The sequence below is a fragment of the Centruroides sculpturatus genome, unplaced genomic scaffold, assembly GCF_000671375.1.
Source record: "Centruroides sculpturatus isolate CEXI.00-Female unplaced genomic scaffold, Cexi_2.0 scaffold1399, whole genome shotgun sequence".
Lineage (NCBI taxonomy): Eukaryota > Metazoa > Arthropoda > Arachnida > Scorpiones > Buthidae > Centruroides > Centruroides sculpturatus.
In genome coordinates this window covers 96124-123385 of record NW_019385630.1, presented here as the reverse complement: position 1 = coordinate 123385, position 27262 = coordinate 96124, and the positions used below count along the sequence as shown (strand labels likewise).

General features: G+C 32.6%; 1 protein-coding gene across 1 annotated transcript; it reads left to right on the top strand.

Moving 5' to 3' along the window:
- Nucleotides 1-6631: 6631 nt before the first annotated feature.
- On the top strand, nt 6632-10042 carry LOC111640742. The gene is made up of 5 exons (XM_023386787.1): nt 6632-6708; nt 7368-7528; nt 7750-7906; nt 9162-9286; nt 9557-10042. The coding sequence occupies exons 1-5, from the start codon at nt 6705-6707 to the stop codon at nt 9677-9679; spliced, it is 570 nt and encodes a 189-aa protein (XP_023242555.1). The 5' UTR covers nt 6632-6704; the 3' UTR covers nt 9680-10042.
- Nucleotides 10043-27262: the final 17220 nt, after the last annotated feature.

Below are 27262 nucleotides of genomic sequence, written 5' to 3'. Positions count from 1 at the left end.
CGGCCGAATTATTAATGCTTAATAAAAACAGAGCGAAAAATAATTTCTTATGCATTGGAGAAGTCATTAAAATGTTATTGAAGGTTATCAGAGGAAAGAAAGCAAAGGTCATCAGAAGGATATGTCAAGGTGTCCCTTCGTAGAGGCATAATCACCATACTTGTCTCTGCAAGGGAAAAAGCGAAAGACATAAGAAAGAATTGGCAAGGTGTTCCTTCGTGGAGACATAATCACCGTACTTGTCTCTGCAAGGAAACAAAGCAGAGGTCATCAGAAAGAAATGTCAAGGTGTCCTTTCGTGGAGACATAATCACCGTACTTGTCTCTGCAAGGAAACAAAGCGGAGGTCATCACAATAAATTGTCATGGTGTCCCATTGTGGAGGCATAATCACCATACTTGTCTCTGCAAGGGAAGAAACCAACAAAGTGACAATTGAAATAGTAAAACAGAAATCTGTTAGCCTTTAATAATAGTTCGATTAAGTAACAAAATAATGAATCGTGGCATGAGAAATGCTATTTTTCGTAAAGATAAAAGCTTCTTTTTAATGAAATCTTTAAGGCATCGGCAAAATTTTTTTTTGAATGAAAGAAAGAGTTACTTCCATTTGATCTGAAAGAATGGAATTTTTGTTTAAATTTGAGAAATGGAATTGGAATGCACACCTTTTAACATCTGTTTCTATATTTTTCTCTAAGAAAATGTTTTATTTTCGGTTTGTTATTAATTTCAAAATTTATGAGCTTGATTGCAACTAAAAGTCGTTAATCTTTGTGTTGCTTTTTTCACACAATAAATTATTGTGCCTTTGAAGTGTTTACTGTTCAATTTATTATAAAGTATATCCGAAAAATTTTTAAATTTATTCCACGAAATATAAATAAACAGAGATAGACACTTTTTTGTATACAAATGTAATAAGAATTTTAGTTATTCAGGTGTGTAGAGCATACGAAATATATGACAGTTGAAATTTCTTTAATGATATTCTAATATATTTTTTTTATAATAGTTGACACACGCAATAAACACATACAATATTACTTATACATTAGTATACACTAAAAAATAAGAATTAAATATGTATAATTAATACAATAAATGTATTTATTAAAGAAAAACCTGTTACTCATCGATTGATAAAAAAGTTTTAAAACGATTTACAAAAATTTACAAACATTGTATGGGAAACGGATGTTGTGTGGCGTATGGCTACACAGTTAAGATATCGCCATAGACGAGCGTGCACGTTTACATTCGAAGAGTTAAGTGGCAAAAGCAGTATTTTGTCGTATATCTGGCAGATTTTTTTGGCAGAGACGTTAACGTAGACAGCATCGTTGACATATCTATAGGAAAAATTCAGCGATAGATTTTGTAGCGATTTGGGGAATATTTTTTAATATGTATGAGGAAATTCCCTCGTGATAGAAATTCTCTCTGCTTGCGCCAGTTCGTAATAAGCGTTTCTCTGGGATGGTGGCCATTTTGCAACATTAGCTCCCTTTAACAATATTTTACTGGCGAGGATAATTTGTTGATGGATTTAAACTATCAATTCGAAAGACTTTACTCAAATTACACAAGATACACTTAACTCTTGGTATTCGCCAGGGTTAGGTTTTTTAAAAATCTCGTGAAAACCAAATAAGGATGCATACGAAGAAAATTTTCTAGTATAAAACGTTTAAATTATTTCTAAAAAGCAATGAATAATTTTATTAAATAAGACAAAAAACAAACATTTCGAGTAATATACTTTTATAATATACTGTATAATTTTAAATATTTTGATAAAAATAATGAACAATAGTCATCTTTTAAAGCTACAATACTGTATAAACATTAAATACTGTATTAGACTAAAGACAAATTTGCAAAGTAGCAAATTTTGTTTGTAATAAACTAATTCTGACTGTTGTGTACTTACACCGATTGCGTTCAGTGACGTCACATCCGACCGTAAATTAGAATTATTCTTGTCCAGCTTTTCGACCTCACGAAGTGGCAACACCTCGTGGTAAAAAACAGAACTACGGCTACGAAATCGTTTTGTAATTAGCCTCCAGTGTGTCTAGAGATCAATGGCTGAAGATCAACAGGCTCAGCAGAAAGGGAAGTGAGTTCAATACAGCATCTATTCGAGTTATGGCAATTCTTTGAAATTCAAGATTGTTGATTTTGTTAAAAATTTACTAGGGCATAATTATTTAAATACACTTTTACAGCCTGCTGCTTTGGGGACCCGGGTCATAAGCGGACGGATCGAAATGTCCCATGAATTTTTTGGAGTAGTCGGGCCCCGTCCCTCACAATCCGACGGCCGCATTATAGGCCTGGCCGAGCCCTTAATGAGCTCGTTAAAAAGGCTATCTTAGTGCTCACAGGGCGAAAAGTTAAAAAAAACTATGTGCATTTTGGGATCATCAATACCCTTTATCAGTTCGGTTCCCCCTCTGTTAAAATTTAATGAGGATTAAAGTTAAAACAACTTTACTTATTAAATTTATCATTCAGAATACCATATATTTAATATTTTAATTTGTTTCTCAACTTTACTTTCTGTACTTTGGGATTTAGACATTTATGTTCTATTAATTAATATAATGTTTTCTGTTTCAATGTTCACATTGGGTTAATAAAAAATCTATTAGTCAACTTTCAAACTAAATAATTGGGTTATTTATAATAAAAAAAATTTTGAGTCGGCTACTTGAATTTTGCTACAAAAGCTAGAAATACCTGGCAACACTCGTTTCAAGTCAAGTGTAAACCACGTTGCTGCATGCTCTGTGCTACAGTGGCCTGTTCATCCATTCATTCGACTCATCTTGAATTTGTTTAGTCAAACGTTAGTAGACGAACGACCGCAAGTAATTTCTGACTAGTAGTATCATTTGTGCACTATAATCACCACTTTATAGTGCATAAAGTCTGGAATAGCCAGCGTGGCAAAAGAAGCTATCAAAGATCAATAGTCTAAGGGGTATGACAGCAAAGTAGGTGACATACTTAATTAAGGGCACATTCTTGGCATCCAAAGTGATATGTGGCCAGTCACCATGAAAGAGATTGGAGCCACATCACGTACCCTCCACCATAGTAAGCCATGAAAATCGCTACCACTAAAAGGATGAGTTATAGAGACAAGATTGAGCCCCCTGCGAACTGTGTCTCTAATGAATGCTCAGTTGTGTCATGAGAACAGTAAGTTTGACTTTAATATTAGAGAATATGAAGAGGCCATCTTAATCCCACCTAGGAGGATGACATCAGATAAACCCAAACTGAAGACCAGGAATGTACTCTTTAACATAGAAGCTTGGAATGTGAGAATACTGTATGAACCGGGAAAACGTGATGATTTAGATCAAGAAATAAAGTCAATACAGCTTGATGTAGGTATTTGCGAAACAAGATAGACAGAATCAGGAAAGCTAAACAAGAATGAATTTACAATGAATAAGTATAGCAAGATCAATTAAGGGCTTTACTGCAGTCAAAGAGAAAATCATTGCAGTAACGATAGCTGCTCAACCTTTTGACATCCTCCTAATCCAGGTTTATGCACCCACAACTGGCCACGAGGAATAAGACATTAAAATATTCTATGCAAATTTGAAGGAATCAGAGAAAATGGCAAAATCAAATGATATAATTATGGTTATGGGTGATTTTAATGCAAAAGTGGGCAATGAGAAGATACTGGAATGCATGGGCCAATATGGGCTAGGTAAGAAAAATAAAAGAGGGGATAAATTCATTTAATTTTGTGAAAAAAATAAGTTGATAATCACCAACACCCTGTTTAAACATCCAGCAAAAGTGTATACATGGAAAAGTCCAGGTGATATTTGCAGGAATCAAATAGACTTCATTTTGATTAAGGAAAAATTCAGATATATTTTAAAACAAGCCAAGTCATATCCTGGAGCAGATATTAATTCGACCATAATCCAGTTGTAGGGAAAGCAAAAATTAAACTAAAAACCTGTAAGCAAAAATCAGTATCAGTACTCTATGAAAAGGACTCTATGAAAAAATCAGAGAAGTCACTTTTAAAAAATGGTATTTCAAGCACAACGTATAAGAGATTTAAATGGGAGAATAATCTTGGAGACAGAAGAAATAATGAAAAGGTGGTATGAATATGGATTATAATTATTCCAAGGTGACAGGGAGGAGAGTGGGAGTTAGAAGGCCCACCAATACTCAAATGAGCAGTTGTAAAAGCCATTGACAAAGTTAAACCTAGTAAGGCTGCTAGGCCAGGCAATATAGAACCAGAATGGATCAAAGCTCTAAATGACAGAGGCATCAAAGCCCTAGCTAAGTTATGCAATGACATCTATTAACTGGGATACCTTCCTGAATACTTCAATCTATATTTGTTCCAATTTCCAAACACCAAAAGCAAATAAGTGTGAAGATTTTAAAACCATATGCCTAATTAGTCATGTGACAAAGGTTCTAACTTGTATCTTGTTAAATAGAGTCAAAGGAAGATGAAACAAAGGCGTAAGTAAAACACAAAGTGGTTTCCAAGAGAATAAAGGAACAAGAGAAGGTATTTTCAATCTGAAAACTATTATTAAAAGATATAAGGAAAAACAGAAAAATATTTATATATGTTTTATAGACTATACAAAGCAATTTGATAACGTGAANCTGCCGAGTCTACTTTAAACATACAACCAGACCGAAAGCTGTCAGAAAATTTCGATCTTTTATTTGTTTCGAGCGATCACTTTCTTAAAGCCGGTTCCACACATTCGGTATTCCTCGATTTGTTCTATTCGGTCAGACACAAATTAACGTAGAGGAGTGAAAAACAAACAATACCGAATACCGAGTTACGAGTAAATCGTTCACACCACTCTTCAGGATCAACTTTGAAACTCGTTGTCTCGATAAGTTTCGAAGTGTGATTTTTACATGAACACTTGTAATGACACGCGATTTTCACCTACAGATATTATATGCGAATTCTAGTTACATTTTTTTTCTGAGAATCGTTGAATTAATTAAAACTATTCGAAGGACTAATAAGTATATTTTTTTAACACGCGCGTGTTAAATTGCGGACGGCGCGATTACGTAATTGTGATCATAAATGTTTTTGAAACGACGTTTTAACTTCAAACACATAAATTTACATATTTTTCGTGTCGGTGGGTCAACGGAAGACCTCAAGCTCCCGTAGTTCCATTAAATCCTTATAATTTATTATATAAGATTAAACACTAATTTACTACATTATATGAAATTCAAAGAATGACATTTTACTCTCTGAGTCTTCAAAATCATTCCACGTTTACTAGCCTAATCCGTGTATGTAATCCGTAACAATAAACTTCTTATTAACTGAATAGAATTGTCTTTTCCATTAAAGCAAACGCCGTTTATTTGTTAATTTATTACAGAACAAACACTTGTAAGAATTGATAGGAATATAGTTTATTCTCAATGATCGAGATTATTCTGTCTATAGAAACACATTGTAGCATAATCCGTCTTTGAAATAATAGAAAAATTAAAAATAAACCGTGGCGAATTTATTTATGAAAATTATAAATCATGTGTCAGAACAGTGACTCGAACTCAAAGAAACGTGTAGGAAGCTGCACGTTCCGTCGAGTTAAAGCCAAAGATTTGCATTTATAATTTCAAATAGGGTATCTTTTTATTTACAGTTACTCTGACATATAATTATAGGTTTTAAACGAATACATTTAAAAACTGAATACACGTATAACGGCGAAGCTTTCCAAATAAAACAACTCGTACACGGAAGAAACTCAAGCATGAGTAAAGAAGATTTCAATAGTTACTGAAGAATTTAAAAATGGCGTATGTTTTACCGAGTAACTGAGTAACATTTAAAAACTAGATTCGAGCAACACCAATAAGACGTAAAGAAAGGGAAAGAAAACACGGTCTTGAAAGCAATCCGGAATGGTACGTACAAAAAACTTCCGAACTTTGAAAAAAATCTAAAATCGTTAATGAAGTACACTCACCCTCAACAGCCACAAATAAAGACAAAATTCAGATTTTTTTAACATACAAATAAATGCGTTAATGTCAGAAACGTAAAGCCTTATCCAACGGCATAGAGATAAGCTATAAAATAAACTTGAAACGAGTAAAAATACCTTGTATCGGACAATTGTCAATCTTAAATATTAATTAGTTATGTTATTGCATTAATTTAGGATTTAAATATTAAAAATTCAATAAATACGTTCTAAATTCCATTTTGAATTTAAACTAAACAAACGTTTGATATTACGTTGTTTCCGATCCGAACACAATTTCACACTTTCCCTCTTTCATTAACGACTGTGAAAACAGACATTAATGAAATTTTCAAGCTATTTGGCACGTGTTAAAAAAAAAGATTACGTAAAGATTCCAAGCAGAAAACAATTTGCCAATCTTGCGTAGAAATTTAAAATAAAATAGAACTTTTCTCGTTGTGTTGATGCAATGAATGTAGTGCAAATCGCTCACGTTTTTTTGTGATCAAAAAATAAACAAAAAAAAATTCAAAAATAAAATTATTTTCCTGCGTAATTCTAAGCAAGTTCTGTGATTAGCGTGACGTAAGCACGTTTACGATTGTTGCTTAAACAATAGATAGTAACAATATATTTTCGGCCATTGTCGAAGCGTTTATTCGGTGCTAAAAAATAAGATTAATGAGTAAGTTAAAGTACATTTTTATTGTATAATTATATTAACTGTTTTCTAACTTGTCGAAAATAAATATAGAAACATAAAATTAAGAGTAATTTTCGACCAGATGTTTAAAAATCCCAATAGAATGTTACAGAATGATAAGAACGGCGAATGTAGGTCTATTCTTAGTGCCATTAACGATATTTAACTTTGCATTCATTTTCTGCTTCAGACAATTACATCATTAAACGTATTTTTTCAAATAAATAACAATTTATTATTTTATTCATCTCATCCAAAATCTCAATATTGAATTCTATTAATAAACATTTAGTCATTTATTTCACCAGGAACAACTCTTCAGTAAAACTGCATATCAATTATTCATTTTACAATTGTAACAATTTAAACTTTGCACACAATTAATAATGTCAAATCACAATCTAATATTTATGACAGAAATAAGTTGACTTTTGCTAAATTCTTAGTATTATTGCTGTGGATTCTCAATGAATGTAATTTTCCAAATATGTTTTCTACAATGAGAATTTCATCTGTTAATTTGGTGTAAACCGTTCGTCATTTCCAATATTTTTCTCTTTCAAATTCTTATATAATTATTGAATTCACGCGAAAAACTTCTACGAATTGCTGTGTTTATTGCGTTTACTTTTATTCTCTAGTTTCTAATTGTCAAATGGATTTAAATGATACAAGTGAACACCCCACATGTGATGATGATGTTGGGGAGGAAGATGCTTTTATAACTATAGTGAATAGTATCATCCAATTAACATCTGATATAAATAGTGATTTTCCGGGTGAAACAGAATTGTCTTCTTCTGTAAGTTACAATTCAATGTAAATAATTTAATAACTCTTATAATTTAAAGATTTAAAACTAAAAAACAAAACACGACAAACGCACAATCTTATGGAAAGTGTTGATTGAATTGACTACAAATTCTTTATTAATTAATAAAAGATTTTTTCCGATAAATAATAGAACACTTCGACTACTGTAAGATTATTCTATCAGGAATAAAAACTTTTCACTTTTTACAGGATTCCGATGATGAAGAGGAAGATGATTTCTGGTTTTTGGAAAGTACTCGGTCAGAAAACAGACCTTTGAAGAAGGAGTTTGTATTTTTAGAGGAGCATTCATTAGTGAAAAAAATAATATATGAAGAAAACGAAGAAGTGGAGGTGTTGGTTGAAGGTGAGGTTACAAAAAGATTATAAAGAATTTTAAAATAATTTGTTAAAAATTATTAAGAAATCTTTTAATGTTAAACTCATTTTGTTCAAATTTATTTAAATTATAAAACTTAATATTAGTTATCCATTTTCAGTCTTTCATGCATGTTGTATGTCGTAGTTTATTATTTTCGAAACAATTCAAAAATAAATCATTCATTTCTACAAAGATTCCATTTATTTCGTCAAAAACACTTTCGATGATGAATTTTCTTACTGTTTAAATAACAATTTCAACCACATTATATAAATATTCACCAGTAAACATGATTAATTAGGAGTAAACCAACAAATTAAATAATTGCCACAAACACTACCTTAACATTGATGAAATGATTCATTGTCTTTGCCACTTCTCGTATCAAATTTAATTGAAAATTAATTCATCATCCTTCAAAGTATATGTCGAGAAATTACCAATAATTTTAATACAATTGAATGAATTTTATTGTTCCAATTGTTATATTATTTGACCTTGTAGGTTTTTGGAATGGCTGTGACATCTTCGAACAGAAAAAGTAAAGAAACGAAATATGTGTGTGTGTGTATTCACGTCTATTTCGTTTAATATCTCTGGATAGGTAAAAATTACGAAACGAAATTTGCACGGTAACTTGTTTAATAAGAGACATCGTGAACATTCAATTTTGATGGTTAAAGGTAAAAAATAGAAGTGGGTCAACCATCACGTTTCGAAAATAGTCGGTGTTTGTAAAGATTCTACACGCTTTTACCTCTAACAAATTTGTATACAACTTGTCCCTATTTTCAAACTTAAGCTTTGTCCGCATTCTTTGAGTGTGTGACATAAACAAATAGTGTATAAATGTAAAAGAAACGCTCGTAGAACTCAGACATCGAAGACTAAATTCGAATTCTATTGAAAGGTAACACGAAACTTGTATATAATTTTTTGTATAAGGTACGCTGAGATTCGTATTAATGTTGAGTGTATTATATTTTTGATCCTTTGATTTATTTACAATGGAAGAAATCCGATTAGACATTTACTTACATATTAATTATATTGCATTACCTCACTTTTTACACAATAATACTACTTTCTGACTGCCTATACAGTTCATATAAAAATACAGAGATATATTTCTACATAAACTTATTAGTCTGATACATTTTTTTATAATGAATATGTTTGAATAGGTGTAGACATTACGATATAAAATTACATAAAGGTAAATTCTTAAATTATTTTATAGGAAAGAAAAAAAACAAAGAAATGACAGAAAGAAATGAACAGATGAAAAAATTAAGTCTATTGGGTAAAAGAAGAAATACTTATGATAGATTTGCATACAAAAGAGAATCGGATGATGATGATGAAGTAAGAAAATATTTTCTAATTTTCTTTGATTTACACTTATGAATTCATTCTCGTTTCTCGCTAAATATCAATTACAATATTATTTTGATATTTTAAGACTCGTTTTCTCTCTTGTATTCACAATGATTCTATACATTCGGGTTACTTTACCTTCGAAATATTTAATAATACATTACTTTCGTAATATTATTTTTAAACAAACATTGTGATTTGAACCTGCTGTTAATTTATTTTCATATTTTATTTACGAAACATTTTTATTATTTGCAGGAAACGACCAAATGTTTCGATGCTTTTGTGGATTTTTTCCGCAGATTTCCATCAATCATCTGCTCTTGCTTCAAAAAGAAAAGTAAAATGGCGGAATGTACATCATCGTTACATTCCATTTAGCTAAAAAAAAGAAAAAAAGTTATATTTTTTAAATATTATTTAAAAAATTTATTGTTCTTACAATTATAACAAAGGCACATTACAAAATTATTTGGTCCAAATATCTGGTGTGCAACTTTCATCGGCAGGCGCCATCGTATAATCTGCTCTATACTTTCGGCCGAATTATTAATGCTTAATTAAAACAAAGCGAAAAATAATTTCTAATGCATTCGTGGAGATGTCATTATAATGTTATCGAAGGTTATCAGAGGAATGTAAGCGAAGGTTATCAGAGAAATTGTCAAGGTGTCCCTTTGTGGAGGCATAATCACCGTACGTGTCTCTGCAAGGGAAAAAGCGAACGACATCAGAAGGAATTGGAAAGGTCTCCCTTCGTAGAGGCATAATCACCGTACTTGTCTCTGCAAGGGAAAAAGCGAAAGACATAAGAAAGAACTGGCAAAATGTTCCTGCGTGGAGACATAATCACCGTACTTGTCTCTGCAAGGGAAAAAGCGAAAGACATAAGAAGGAACTGGCAAAATGTTCCTGCGTGGAGGCATAATCACCGTACTTGTCTCTGCGAGGGAAAGAACCAAGAAAATGGCAATTGAAATAGTAAAACAGAAATCTGTTAGCCTTCAATAATAGTTCGATTAAGTAACAAAATAATGAATCGTGGCATGAAAAATGCTATTTTTCGAGAAGATAAAAGCTTCTTTTTAATGAAATCTTTAAGGCATCAGCAAAATTTATTTTGAATAAAAACAAAGAGTTACTTCTATTTGATCTGAAAGAATGGAATTTCTGTTTAAATTTGAGAAATAGAATTGGATTGCACACCGTTTAACATTAATTTATGTGATTTTGTTAATGAAAGTATTTGATCTTAGATTTATTACTATTATTTTTAAAATTTATGACCTTGATTGCAACTAAAAGTCGTTAATCTTTGTGTTGCTTTTTTCACACAATAAATTATTGTGCCTTTGAAGTGTTTACTGTTTAATTTATTATAAAGTATATCCGAAAAATTTTTAAATTTATTCCACGAAATATAAATAAACAGAGATAGACACTTTTTTGTATACAAATGTAATAAGAATTTTAGTTATTCAGGTGTGTAGAGCATACGAAATATATGACAGTTGAAATTTCTTTAATGATATTCTAATATATTTTTTTTATAATAGTTGACACACGCAATAAACACATACAATATTACTTATACATTAGTATACACTAAAAAATAAGAATTAAATATGTATAATTAATACAATAAATGTATTTATTAAAGAAAAACCTGTTACTCATCGATTGATAAAAAAGTTTTAAAACGATTTACAAAAATTTACAAACATTGTATGGGAAACGGATGTTGTGTGGCGTATGGCTACACAGTTAAGATATCGCCATAGACGAGCGTGCACGTTTACATTCGAAGAGTTAAGTGGCAAAAGCAGTATTTTGTCGTATATCTGGCAGATTTTTTTGGCAGAGACGTTAACGTAGACAGCATCGTTGACATATCTATAGGAAAAATTCAGCGATAGATTTTGTAGCGATTTGGGGAATATTTTTTAATATGTATGAGGAAATTCCCTCGTGATAGAAATTCTCTCTGCTTGCGCCAGTTCGTAATAAGCGTTTCTCTGGGATGGTGGCCATTTTGCAACATTAGCTCCCTTTAACAATATTTTACTGGCGAGGATAATTTGTTGATGGATTTAAACTATCAATTCGAAAGACTTTACTCAAATTACACAAGATACACTTAACTCTTGGTATTCGCCAGGGTTAGGTTTTTTAAAAATCTCGTGAAAACCAAATAAGGATGCATACGAAGAAAATTTTCTAGTATAAAACGTTTAAATTATTTCTAAAAAGCAATGAATAATTTTATTAAATAAGACAAAAAACAAACATTTCGAGTAATATACTTTTATAATATACTGTATAATTTTAAATATTTTGATAAAAATAATGAACAATAGTCATCTTTTAAAGCTACAATACTGTATAAACATTAAATACTGTATTAGACTAAAGACAAATTTGCAAAGTAGCAAATTTTGTTTGTAATAAACTAATTCTGACTGTTGTGTACTTACACCGATTGCGTTCAGTGACGTCACATCCGACCGTAAATTAGAATTATTCTTGTCCAGCTTTTCGACCTCACGAAGTGGCAACACCTCGTGGTAAAAAACAGAACTACGGCTACGAAATCGTTTTGTAATTAGCCTCCAGTGTGTCTAGAGATCAATGGCTGAAGATCAACAGGCTCAGCAGAAAGGGAAGTGAGTTCAATACAGCATCTATTCGAGTTATGGCAATTCTTTGAAATTCAAGATTGTTGATTTTGTTAAAAATTTACTAGGGCATAATTATTTAAATACACTTTTACAGCCTGCTGCTTTGGGGACCCGGGTCATAAGCGGACGGATCGAAATGTCCCATGAATTTTTTGGAGTAGTCGGGCCCCGTCCCTCACAATCCGACGGCCGCATTATAGGCCTGGCCGAGCCCTTAATGAGCTCGTTAAAAAGGCTATCTTAGTGCTCACAGGGCGAAAAGTTAAAAAAAACTATGTGCATTTTGGGATCATCAATACCCTTTATCAGTTCGGTTCCCCCTCTGTTAAAATTTAATGAGGATTAAAGTTAAAACAACTTTACTTATTAAATTTATCATTCAGAATACCATATATTTAATATTTTAATTTGTTTCTCAACTTTACTTTCTGTACTTTGGGATTTAGACATTTATGTTCTATTAATTAATATAATGTTTTCTGTTTCAATGTTCACATTGGGTTAATAAAAAATCTATTAGTCAACTTTCAAACTAAATAATTGGGTTATTGATAATAAAAAAAATTTTGAGTCGGCTACTTGAATTTTGCTACAAAAGCTAGAAATACCTGGCAACACTCGTTTCAAGTCAAGTGTAAACCACGTTGCTGCATGCTCTGTGCTACAGTGGCCTGTTCATCCATTCATTCGACTCATCTTGAATTTGTTTAGTCAAACGTTAGTAGACGAACGACCGCAAGTAATTTCTGACTAGTAGTATCATTTGTGCACTATAATCACCACTTTATAGTGCATAAAGTCTGGAATAGCCAGCGTGGCAAAAGAAGCTATCAAAGATCAATAGTCTAAGGGGTATGACAGCAAAGTAGGTGACATACTTAATTAAGGGCACATTCTTGGCATCCAAAGTGATATGTGGCCAGTCACCATGGAAGAGATTGGAGCCACATCACGTACCCTCCACCATAGTAAGCCATGAAAATCGCTACCACTAAAAGGATGAGTTATAGAGACAAGATTGAGCCCCCTGCGAACTGTGTCTCTAATGAATGCTCAGTTGTGTCATGAGAACAGTAAGTTTGACTTTAATATTAGAGAATATGAAGAGGCCATCTTAATCCCACCTAGGAGGATGACATCAGATATACCCAAACTGAAGACCAGGAATGTACTCTTTAACATAGAAGCTTGGAATGTGAGAATACTGTATGAACCGGGAAAACGTGATGATTTAGATCAAGAAATAAAGTCAATACAGCTTGATGTAGGTATTTGCGAAACAAGATAGACAGAATCAGGAAAGCTAAACAAGAATGAATTTACAATGAATAAGTATAGCAAGATCAATTAAGGGCTTTACTGCAGTCAAAGAGAAAATCATTGCAGTAACGATAGCTGCTCAACCTTTTGACATCCTCCTAATCCAGGTTTATGCACCCACAACTGGCCACGAGGAATAAGACATTAAAATATTCTATGCAAATTTGAAGGAATCAGAGAAAATGGCAAAATCAAATGATATAATTATGGTTATGGGTGATTTTAATGCAAAAGTGGGCAATGAGAAGATACTGGAATGCATGGGCCAATATGGGCTAGGTAAGAAAAATAAAAGAGGGGATAAATTCATTTAATTTTGTGAAAAAAATAAGTTGATAATCACCAACACCCTGTTTAAACATCCAGCAAAAGTGTATACATGGAAAAGTCCAGGTGATATTTGCAGGAATCAAATAGACTTCATTTTGATTAAGGAAAAATTCAGATATATTTTAAAACAAGCCAAGTCATATCCTGGAGCAGATATTAATTCGACCATAATCCAGTTGTAGGGAAAGCAAAAATTAAACTAAAAACCTGTAAGCAAAAATCAGTATCAGTACTCTATGAAAAGGACTCTATGAAAAAATCAGAGAAGTCACTTTTAAAAAATGGTATTTCAAGCACAACGTATAAGAGATTTAAATGGGAGAATAATCTTGGAGACAGAAGAAATAATGAAAAGGTGGTATGAATATGGATTATAATTATTCCAAGGTGACAGGGAGGAGAGTGGGAGTTAGAAGGCCCACCAATACTCAAATGAGCAGTTGTAAAAGCCATTGACAAAGTTAAACCTAGTAAGGCTGCTAGGCCAGGCAATATAGAACCAGAATGGATCAAAGCTCTAAATGACAGAGGCATCAAAGCCCTAGCTAAGTTATGCAATGACATCTATTAACTGGGATACCTTCCTGAATACTTCAATCTATATTTGTTCCAATTTCCAAACACCAAAAGCAAATAAGTGTGAAGATTTTAAAACCATATGCCTAATTAGTCATGTGACAAAGGTTCTAACTTGTATCTTGTTAAATAGAGTCAAAGGAAGATGAAACAAAGGCGTAAGTAAAACACAAAGTGGTTTCCAAGAGAATAAAGGAACAAGAGAAGGTATTTTCAATCTGAAAACTATTATTAAAAGATATAAGGAAAAACAGAAAAATATTTATATATGTTTTATAGACTATACAAAGCAATTTGATAACGTGAAATATGATTACCTTATTAAATGTCTATTAGAAAACAGTATGGATGAAATGGATGTACATTACTCACCAATTTATACTGGGAGCAGAGAACTGCAATAAGGATTGGCAAAGAATTGTCGCAAAACTCCCCCAAAAGGAGTTAGGCAGGGTTGTGTGCTGTCTTCAATTTTCTTCAATTTTTATACAGAAAGAATTTTTAGTCAGGTCAAAGATCTAAAAGGAGTAAACATAGGGGACAGAAATTTCAATAATCTTAGGTATGCTGATGACACTGTGCTATTGGCAGAAAATGAATGGGATCTAATGATGATGATAGAGGAAACATCAAAATTCGGACTAACACTGAACTACTAAAAGACCAAAACTATGGTCATTTCCAATGAGAAAAACTCCAAAAGTAAATATTAAAATCTGAGACAGTAAACTATAGCAGATCAAAAGTTATGTCTATCTGGGACATATCATTGCAGATGATGGAAGAAATGATAAGGAAGAAAAATTGGAAATGCAAGGACTGCATTTACAAACATGAAACAAGTGTTGATATCAAATGATATTAGTGTGAGAATCAGGATTTATTAGATTAATNCATTTATTTCGTCAAAAACACTTTCGATGATGAATTTTCTTACTGTTTAAATAACAATTTCAACCACATTATATAAATATTCACCAGTAAACATGATTAATTAGGAGTAAACCAACAAATTAAATAATTGCCACAAACACTACCTTAACATTGATGAAATGATTCATTGTCTTTGCCACTTCTCGTATCAAATTTAATTGAAAATTAATTCATCATCCTTCAAAGTATATGTCGAGAAATTACCAATAATTTTAATACAATTGAATGAATTTTATTGTTCCAATTGTTATATTATTTGACCTTGTAGGTTTTTGGAATGGCTGTGACATCTTCGAACAGAAAAAGTAAAGAAACAAAATATGTGTGTGTGTGTATTCACGTCTATTTCGTTTAATATCTCTGGATAGGTAAAAATTACGAAACGAAATTTGCACGGTAACTTGTTTAATAAGAGACATCGTGAACATTCAATTTTGATGGTTAAAGGTAAAAAATAGAAGTGGGTCAACCATCACGTTTCGAAAATAGTCGGTGTTTGTAAAGATTCTACACGCTTTTACCTCTAACAAATTTGTATACAACTTGTCCCTATTTTCAAACTTAAGCTTTGTCCGCATTCTTTGAGTGTGTGACATAAACAAATAGTGTATAAATGTAAAAGAAACGCTCGTAGAACTCAGACATCGAAGACTAAATTCGAATTCTATTGAAAGGTAACACGAAACTTGTATATAATTTTTTGTATAAGGTACGCTGAGATTCGTATTAATGTTGAGTGTATTATATTTTTGATCCTTTGATTTATTTACAATGGAAGAAATCCGATTAGACATTTACTAAAATAGTAATTATATTGCATTACCTCACTGTTTACACAATAATACTACTTTCTGACTGCCTATACAGTTCATATAAAAATACAGAGATATATTTCTACATAAACTTATTAGTCTGATACATTTTTTTATAATGAATATGTTTGAATAGGTGTAGACATTACGATATAAAATTACATAAAGGTAAATTCTTAAATTATTTTATAGGAAAGAAAAAAAACAAAGAAATGACAGAAAGAAATGAACAGATGAAAAAATTAAGTCTATTGGGTAAAAGAAGAAATACTTATGATAGATTTGCATACAAAAGAGAATCGGATGATGATGATGAAGTAAGAAAATATTTTCTAATTTTCTTTGATTTACACTTATGAATTCATTCTCGTTTCTCGCTAAATATCAATTACAATATTATTTTGATATTTTAAGACTCGTTTTCTCTCTTGTATTCACAATGATTCTATACATTCGGGTTACTTTACCGTCGAAATATTTAATAATACATTACTTTCGTAATATTATTTTTAAACAAACATTGTGATTTGAACCTGCTGTTAATTTATTTTCATATTTTATTTACGAAACATTTTTATTATTTGCAGGAAACGACCAAATGTTTCGATGCTTTTGTGGATTTTTTCCGCAGATTTCCATCAATCATCTGCTCTTGCTTCAAAAAGAAAAGTAAAATGGCGGAATGTACATCATCGTTACATTCCATTTAGCTAAAAAAAAGAAAAAAAGTTATATTTTTTAAATATTATTTAAAAAATTTATTGTTCTTACAATTATAACAAAGGCACATTACAAAATTATTTGGTCCAAATATCTGGTGTGCAACTTTCATCGGCAGGCGCCATCGTATAATCTGCTCTATACTTTCGGCCGAATTATTAATGCTTAATTAAAACAAAGCGAAAAATAATTTCTAATGCATTCGTGGAGATGTCATTATAATGTTATCGAAGGTTATCAGAGGAATGTAAGCGAAGGTTATCAGAGAAATTGTCAAGGTGTCCCTTTGTGGAGGCATAATCACCGTACGTGTCTCTGCAAGGGAAAAAGCGAACGACATCAGAAGGAATTGGAAAGGTCTCCCTTCGTAGAGGCATAATCACCGTACTTGTCTCTGCAAGGGAAAAAGCGAAAGACATAAGAAAGAACTGGCAAAATGTTCCTGCGTGGAGACATAATCACCGTACTTGTCTCTGCAAGGGAAAAAGCGAAAGACATAAGAAGGAACTGGCAAAATGTTCCTGCGTGGAGGCATAATCACCGTACTTGTCTCTGCGAGGGAAAGAACCAAGAAAATGGCAATTGAAATAGTAAAACAGAAATCTGTTAGCCTTCAATAATAGTTCGATTAAGTAACAAAATAATGAATCGTGGCATGAAAAATGCTATTTTTCGAGAAGATAAAAGCTTCTTTTTAATGAAATCTTTAAGGCATCAGCAAAATTTATTTTGAATAAAAACAAAGAGTTACTTCTATTTGATCTGAAAGAATGGAATTTCTGTTTAAATTTGAGAAATAGAATTGGATTGCACACCGTTTAACATTAATTTATGTGATTTTGTTAATGAAAGTATTTGATCTTAGATTTATTACTATTATTTTTAAAATTTATGACCTTGATTGCAACTAAAAGTCGTTAATCTTTGTGTTGCTTTTTTCACACAATAAATTATTGTGCCTTTGAAGTGTTTACTGTTTAATTTATTATAAAGTATATCCGAAAAATTTTTAAATTTATTCCACGAAATATAAATAAACAGAGATAGACACTTTTTTGTATACAAATGTAATAAGAATTTTAGTTATTCAGGTGTGTAGAGCATACGAAATATATGACAGTTGAAATTTCTTTAATGATATTCTAATATATTTTTTTTATAATAGTTGACACACGCAATAAACACATACAATATTACTTATACATTAGTATACACTAAAAAATAAGAATTAAATATGTATAATTAATACAATAAATGTATTTATTAAAGAAAAACCTGTTACTCATCGATTGATAAAAAAGTTTTAAAACGATTTACAAAAATTTACAAACATTGTATGGGAAACGGATGTTGTGTGGCGTATGGCTACACAGTTAAGATATCGCCATAGACGAGCGTGCACGTTTACATTCGAAGAGTTAAGTGGCAAAAGCAGTATTTTGTCGTATATCTGGCAGATTTTTTTGGCAGAGACGTTAACGTAGACAGCATCGTTGACATATCTATAGGAAAAATTCAGCGATAGATTTTGTAGCGATTTGGGGAATATTTTTTAATATGTATGAGGAAATTCCCTCGTGATAGAAATTCTCTCTGCTTGCGCCAGTTCGTAATAAGCGTTTCTCTGGGATGGTGGCCATTTTGCAACATTAGCTCCCTTTAACAATATTTTACTGGCGAGGATAATTTGTTGATGGATTTAAACTATCAATTCGAAAGACTTTACTCAAATTACACAAGATACACTTAACTCTTGGTATTCGCCAGGGTTAGGTTTTTTAAAAATCTCGTGAAAACCAAATAAGGATGCATACGAAGAAAATTTTCTAGTATAAAACGTTTAAATTATTTCTAAAAAGCAATGAATAATTTTATTAAATAAGACAAAAAACAAACATTTCGAGTAATATACTTTTATAATATACTGTATAATTTTAAATATTTTGATAAAAATAATGAACAATAGTCATCTTTTAAAGCTACAATACTGTATAAACATTAAATACTGTATTAGACTAAAGACAAATTTGCAAAGTAGCAAATTTTGTTTGTAATAAACTAATTCTGACTGTTGTGTACTTACACCGATTGCGTTCAGTGACGTCACATCCGACCGTAAATTAGAATTATTCTTGTCCAGCTTTTCGACCTCACGAAGTGGCAACACCTCGTGGTAAAAAACAGAACTACGGCTACGAAATCGTTTTGTAATTAGCCTCCAGTGTGTCTAGAGATCAATGGCTGAAGATCAACAGGCTCAGCAGAAAGGGAAGTGAGTTCAATACAGCATCTATTCGAGTTATGGCAATTCTTTGAAATTCAAGATTGTTGATTTTGTTAAAAATTTACTAGGGCATAATTATTTAAATACACTTTTACAGCCTGCTGCTTTGGGGACCCGGGTCATAAGCGGACGGATCGAAATGTCCCATGAATTTTTTGGAGTAGTCGGGCCCCGTCCCTCACAATCCGACGGCCGCATTATAGGCCTGGCCGAGCCCTTAATGAGCTCGTTAAAAAGGCTATCTTAGTGCTCACAGGGCGAAAAGTTAAAAAAAACTATGTGCATTTTGGGATCATCAATACCCTTTATCAGTTCGGTTCCCCCTCTGTTAAAATTTAATGAGGATTAAAGTTAAAACAACTTTACTTATTAAATTTATCATTCAGAATACCATATATTTAATATTTTAATTTGTTTCTCAACTTTACTTTCTGTACTTTGGGATTTAGACATTTATGTTCTATTAATTAATATAATGTTTTCTGTTTCAATGTTCACATTGGGTTAATAAAAAATCTATTAGTCAACTTTCAAACTAAATAATTGGGTTATTGATAATAAAAAAAATTTTGAGTCGGCTACTTGAATTTTGCTACAAAAGCTAGAAATACCTGGCAACACTCGTTTCAAGTCAAGTGTAAACCACGTTGCTGCATGCTCTGTGCTACAGTGGCCTGTTCATCCATTCATTCGACTCATCTTGAATTTGTTTAGTCAAACGTTAGTAGACGAACGACCGCAAGTAATTTCTGACTAGTAGTATCATTTGTGCACTATAATCACCACTTTATAGTGCATAAAGTCTGGAATAGCCAGCGTGGCAAAAGAAGCTATCAAAGATCAATAGTCTAAGGGGTATGACAGCAAAGTAGGTGACATACTTAATTAAGGGCACATTCTTGGCATCCAAAGTGATATGTGGCCAGTCACCATGGAAGAGATTGGAGCCACATCACGTACCCTCCACCATAGTAAGCCATGAAAATCGCTACCACTAAAAGGATGAGTTATAGAGACAAGATTGAGCCCCCTGCGAACTGTGTCTCTAATGAATGCTCAGTTGTGTCATGAGAACAGTAAGTTTGACTTTAATATTAGAGAATATGAAGAGGCCATCTTAATCCCACCTAGGAGGATGACATCAGATATACCCAAACTGAAGACCAGGAATGTACTCTTTAACATAGAAGCTTGGAATGTGAGAATACTGTATGAACCGGGAAAACGTGATGATTTAGATCAAGAAATAAAGTCAATACAGCTTGATGTAGGTATTTGCGAAACAAGATAGACAGAATCAGGAAAGCTAAACAAGAATGAATTTACAATGAATAAGTATAGCAAGATCAATTAAGGGCTTTACTGCAGTCAAAGAGAAAATCATTGCAGTAACGATAGCTGCTCAACCTTTTGACATCCTCCTAATCCAGGTTTATGCACCCACAACTGGCCACGAGGAATAAGACATTAAAATATTCTATGCAAATTTGAAGGAATCAGAGAAAATGGCAAAATCAAATGATATAATTATGGTTATGGGTGATTTTAATGCAAAAGTGGGCAATGAGAAGATACTGGAATGCATGGGCCAATATGGGCTAGGTAAGAAAAATAAAAGAGGGGATAAATTCATTTAATTTTGTGAAAAAAATAAGTTGATAATCACCAACACCCTGTTTAAACATCCAGCAAAAGTGTATACATGGAAAAGTCCAGGTGATATTTGCAGGAATCAAATAGACTTCATTTTGATTAAGGAAAAATTCAGATATATTTTAAAACAAGCCAAGTCATATCCTGGAGCAGATATTAATTCGACCATAATCCAGTTGTAGGGAAAGCAAAAATTAAACTAAAAACCTGTAAGCAAAAATCAGTATCAGTACTCTATGAAAAGGACTCTATGAAAAAATCAGAGAAGTCACTTTTAAAAAATGGTATTTCAAGCACAACGTATAAGAGATTTAAATGGGAGAATAATCTTGGAGACAGAAGAAATAATGAAAAGGTGGTATGAATATGGATTATAATTATTCCAAGGTGACAGGGAGGAGAGTGGGAGTTAGAAGGCCCACCAATACTCAAATGAGCAGTTGTAAAAGCCATTGACAAAGTTAAACCTAGTAAGGCTGCTAGGCCAGGCAATATAGAACCAGAATGGATCAAAGCTCTAAATGACAGAGGCATCAAAGCCCTAGCTAAGTTATGCAATGACATCTATTAACTGGGATACCTTCCTGAATACTTCAATCTATATTTGTTCCAATTTCCAAACACCAAAAGCAAATAAGTGTGAAGATTTTAAAACCATATGCCTAATTAGTCATGTGACAAAGGTTCTAACTTGTATCTTGTTAAATAGAGTCAAAGGAAGATGAAACAAAGGCGTAAGTAAAACACAAAGTGGTTTCCAAGAGAATAAAGGAACAAGAGAAGGTATTTTCAATCTGAAAACTATTATTAAAAGATATAAGGAAAAACAGAAAAATATTTATATATGTTTTATAGACTATACAAAGCAATTTGATAACGTGAAATATGATTACCTTATTAAATGTCTATTAGAAAACAGTATGGATGAAATGGATGTACATTACTCACCAATTTATACTGGGAGCAGAGAACTGCAATAAGGATTGGCAAAGAATTGTCGCAAAACTCCCCCAAAAGGAGTTAGGCAGGGTTGTGTGCTGTCTTCAATTTTCTTCAATTTTTATACAGAAAGAATTTTTAGTCAGGTCAAAGATCTAAAAGGAGTAAACATAGGGGACAGAAATTTCAATAATCTTAGGTATGCTGATGACACTGTGCTATTGGCAGAAAATGAATGGGATCTAATGATGTTGAAAGAGGAAACATCAAAATTCGGACTAACACTGAACTACTAAAAGACCAAAACTATGGTCATTTCCAATGAGAAAAACTCCAAAAGTAAATATTAAAATCTGAGACAGTAAACTATAGCAGATCAAAAGTTATGTCTATCTGGGACATATCATTGCAGATGATGGAAGAAATGATAAGGAAGAAAAATTGGAAATGCAAGGACTGCATTTACAAACATGAAACAAGTGTTGATATCAAATGATATTAGTGTGAGAATCAGGATTTATTAGATTAATTAGTGTAAGAAAATACATTATTTCTCTACACATCGTTTACGAGAAGGGAAGTTACATTCATTGTTTTTGGTGAAAAGGGAAATCAGCATCTTTCTCACACGGCCTTATCTGTAATTTTGATGACCATATGTCTGTTTACTCATCTCACATCCTGTAGACTCTGCAGTTCCTTTTACGCTATCAGTCAAAAAGTACAATAAAAAGGGGCGATTTTCCAGCCATTCAGGGGCAATCAATAGAAATCCGACATTGCCACATAGATGACAGAGAGTCCTCGAAATTATGACCTGCCATACAAGACGCATCTCTTTGTTCATAAAGGTCTTCAACATATTTTAACTTTGTGCACCTACATGAAGAAGACAGTCCAACATCCACCTCCCCTACTCCTCCGACTACAGAAGAATACTTACTGACTTACATAGTAAGGTAGTACGATTTATATTATACTTGTAAACTCTCTCTTGCAAGGATAGGATAGAAATTGTTACTTTCTCATTTAAGATCAGCTGTAACACTTGACATAATAACATATCTAAGAATAGAGACGTATTTAGAGTTAAGTTCGATTATGCTAACTTATATTTGATATGGAGCAACTTACATAGTACATTTCTTTTATCTATTAAACGTTAATTGTTATGTTTGCATATTGATTCTATTTATTTGCTAAGTTCGGACCATTGACCCGCTACGAGTTGGACTTATCTGCAACTCTCCCCACTCATCAACGTAACAGCCCTCCTAATTAAACGATAACTTAAACATGTGATAGGAAGCAAATTCCTTCCCTATCTGGTGTCGGAAGCTGACAGGAGATGATGGGTATATGATTGCCTTGACTCCACAACTTCTTTAACTTTTAATTTAAAGCCATCCTATGACCGTGTAGACAACTCCTATACCAATTAGGCGATAAAGAGTAAAAACAAAACTCTTTACTCCCCGGTTATCCTCAGATTACTATACAAACAAGAGTTAGGTTGGCAAAATGTTATGTTTGGTCTACCCTGCTTTATGGAGCAGAGAGTTTGACAATGTATGCAAATTATGAAAATAAATTAAAAGCATTTGAAATGTGGATGAATCAAAGAATGCTGAGAGTTCCTTAGAGAGCAAGAAGAATGAATAAAGATATCCTGACAACTGCAAATCAGAAAAGAACCTTACTAGAAGTAGTAAAGAAAAAAAAGTGAGTTAACTGGGGCATGTACTGCGACACCAAAGCCTACAAAAACTATTACTGGAGGGAATGATTGAAGGGCAAAGAGGCAGGGGTAGACCAAGAATGAACTTGTTTAACATCATCAGGAATTGGACATACTTAATGTATGAAGAATGCTCAAGAGAAGCACAAGATAGATCATAGTAGCGTGAAATGGTCATCAACCTCCTACAGGAGAAGGCACCTAAAGAAAAAGAAGCTAAGACTAATTGCAAAATTCCAAGAAAAAGGAATAAATTGTAACCGACACATCTATTCGCTTTAAAAGTACCTTAAAAAATCCTTAGTTATGGTTTCGTTTTTATGCGATTATTCTACATTTTATTTCTTTTTACTTTCCTGGCTGATAATTTCTATGGCAATCAGAAAACTGATCTCCACCGAAGATTTTTAATTTTTGGACATAGGATACATTGAAACTTGCAGAAATGCAAAAACAAATTGGGGTAATTTCTCTGTGTATGTAGGGAGCCACGATTTTTTTTTCCACCCTGTTTGAAGCATAACTCCTGTGCTGTTTGTCAAAAATTTATGAAATTTTGCCTTGCAGGGAGGTTTGTTCATTAGGAGGATTGATGCTACTAAATTTTGGTGGTTAAAGGTCGAGGTGGTGGGACGATAATGGGGCCATGTGTATCTCAAGTAGGGTCGGACTTAATGACTATTTTACTCGTTATTAGTATTTAGCAGTGGCGTACCGTGACATTTGGTGATAAGGAAGCTGTGTTTCTGTAAGAAGCCGACTTCCAGGAGCAATCAGTCAGCAACGGTCTAGGGTCCATTCGTATTCGTTTGTTCCATAAGCCAGTAAAAACCGTAGACTTCTCTAAATGTATTTTTAATTAATAGATTATCTAACGCACTTAATAAATAAGCAAGTTCAATATAATCAACTCTCTTATATTAGATTTAATAGATTCTATACGCCCTCTAAATGCCAATTCTCGCTTCGATAACATCTACTACTTAAAATATATCCATTAGCCGTAAGTATCTTGTTGTAATTTTCAATATTTATTTTATATTGTGTACTAATGTTAAATTGTATTCTGTTTTCCGAATTGCTTCAATTTTACGAAAGAATCGATGGAGATTTAGGATTTTCGTGTCTTTTGCCAGCTTTACTCAAATTATTTAAATCGTGAAAGCCAATCTCATTCTACACGCTAATTTTATTTGAAAATAGTAGTCAAGGCCAACAAAACAAATTTTGCATTTTTATGCATCCACAAAGCCATTTTATATCTTCATAAATTTTATCATGAAAATGTCGAACAAATTTTTTCTTTTTCATTATATGGTCTCGAGCCAAAACTTTTTGAAATAAATTTTCGATATCACAATTACATTCTAAATTGCTAGCTATAATATAAGGGCTAAAATTAAAAATAAAATTATAAAAACTTACTTGTTAAAATAAAATGTGTGATGATATACAATTATACATACCTGGTACAAAATATTCAATTGTATGAATATACTTTTAAAGAAAATTATAAATATAGTTTTGTGAAGAAACGTACATAAAAATAACATAAAATAGTCTTTACTTTTTAAATATTAAAACAATCCACCTAGTTAAAATTGCTCCCTACCAGTGGCTCGTGGATGGAATCAGAGACGGTCTTGGTAGGTGTGCGGTGCGGTGCATGCTTGCCAAATCCCGAGGGTGCCGATACCGGTTAATGTCTCTTTTGTCTCATCACTAGTATATCTCAAAGGACGCGACAGGGTTGTTGTAAATTTTAAACGTTTCTCATCATAGCTGTAAAAATCTAAATTTGTTAAACTTAAAAGTCATTTGTTTTCTAACTACTGTAATTCGTTTTAAGACCAGGTGTCCACGGAAATTTCCAAAATTTACAACTTTTACTCACTTTCATTGAACTGGAAAAATTTCTGTCTTTATTACATCTAATATTACGAAGAAATCAGTCCCACTGTACTCGGCTAGATATTGGTCCGGTTAGGCTTTTGTTTAAGTAAAATTCCGGCTCTTTCATCAGGGTTTTGTTTACGTCCCCAATTCCCTAATCGCTTAATTATTTAACTACTTCTTAAGTAGAAATAAGTCGAAACCAGTTACTTTGTACTCGAATATTTGTAGTCTCGGGAAAAAAGTGGAAAGACAAATTTTTACGACAACGGATACATAAATCGTAAATTTAAGGAAAATAAATTCTAGAGCCTTTTCTGTACCTGGTGCATCTCTCTCATTCATTAAATTTAGTTGTAAATGACGCTGTCGAAGTAACGGTTAATTTTTTAACATTATACAAGAATTGTACACGTTTTTTTCTACATCCCCTTAAAGATGGGATGTACGAAATCGTAATATCACTGGTTTAACATCGAAATCCGTGAGTAATATAAAATCGGAGAGCGGAATAAATATATCAAATATTTTAATGGATTTTTTAAACTCCTGTCAACTATACAGAACTATCGTAAAAACATACCAGTAAATTCTTATCGGTTGGGTTAAGTTATAAATCTACTCGTTATTCACGTAATCGAAATATCTAGTGGGCAGGCGGCTAACAGCCCAGAACCGGTCCTTGATAGAATTGGAATCTTTATATGTGTGCAGCTTTCACCCAAGGTCGTAGGCTTCCACCGGCTAAACCGGGTGAGGTTGGTGCTCTGTAAAGCGCATGCGCAAATCTGGCTTTTCGTAATCTGAAAATACAGGAGATTCCACTCCGCCACTAATATTCTAATATACAATAGCAATTTTTTTTTTCCACGTGTAGTATAGAAATTTGTAATAAGATACATAATGCGGTTATAATAAAATATTGTGCGATTATTTTCATATAATTAAAATTAATATTTATTTATTTTTTAGAGAATACGAGAGAAGCAACGCTTCCAACGCTTCTAATGACGGCACGGCACTGTCTTGCAACCTTAGTAAAAATTATTATTACTAAGGTTGCAAGACAAACTCTGACCTTATTCACCCCTGCAATTAATTCAGTTTATTTGTCAGCTGTTATCAATTTTATGAGGAAGAATGAGTAATCAGCCAACTAGAAAAAAATAATAAATTTGTCGAAACATTCGATTTCTGACAATTAACATAAAGAACACTCGGACGCAAATCGAATTTAGAAGGGATTGCATCAGAACTTTTCCCGATAGTTTCCCCTCCGGACGTGTATAAAAAGAAGTCGCATCCGCACTTCCGGGCGATCATCAAAAAGGAAGTCTACGGTGCGAAGCCTTAAGGCAGGGACTCTTTCGAACCTCCTCTCAGGACATAATCGTCGCCAGTTCTCTAACTGTCCTCGACCTCCGATAATCAGCTAGATCGGCGAATGTCTTCAGGACAACTCATAACTAACCAAGGATCATGAACAACGAGTATCTATATATATAACCCATTCAACGGGTGTCTGTCCCGTAACCGCTTGATAACGGACAATAGAGGCACCCCTATCGTGTGTCATATTTCAAACATTCAAATTAACAATTTTAATTCTTATTTTAAATTAACAATATAAATTTTTATTATTCATTTGGCCAATAAATTATTATTTGGTCAATATAACAATATAAATAATTCAGTATATTTGTAATAGGAATTTATTATTTCAGGGGCTTATATCTCTCGAAGGGTCGCGAGTAGGGGTATGGTTCCTTTGACTTTATTGTTATTAAAGGGTCTACGGTTTGGGGGGTCGCCACCTCTTCATTCGAGGGTAAATCTTACCATTCGGACTTTAACAGCTGTAGAGCATATTGATAGGAACAAAAAAGTGAAAGGAACCGCGCCTCATGAAAATTTGTAAAGAACGACCACTAGGGGGCGTCCCGAGCTACTAGTTCATCATGAGGTTTTATCTTAGACAGCATTCGTAAGCTCTCTCTCTCGGTTTCTTAGATACTTAGTTGTTTAGTTGTAAGTAGTTCGTAACACGTAACGTCTCATATGTATTTAATCTTTTATGTTTTATATTAA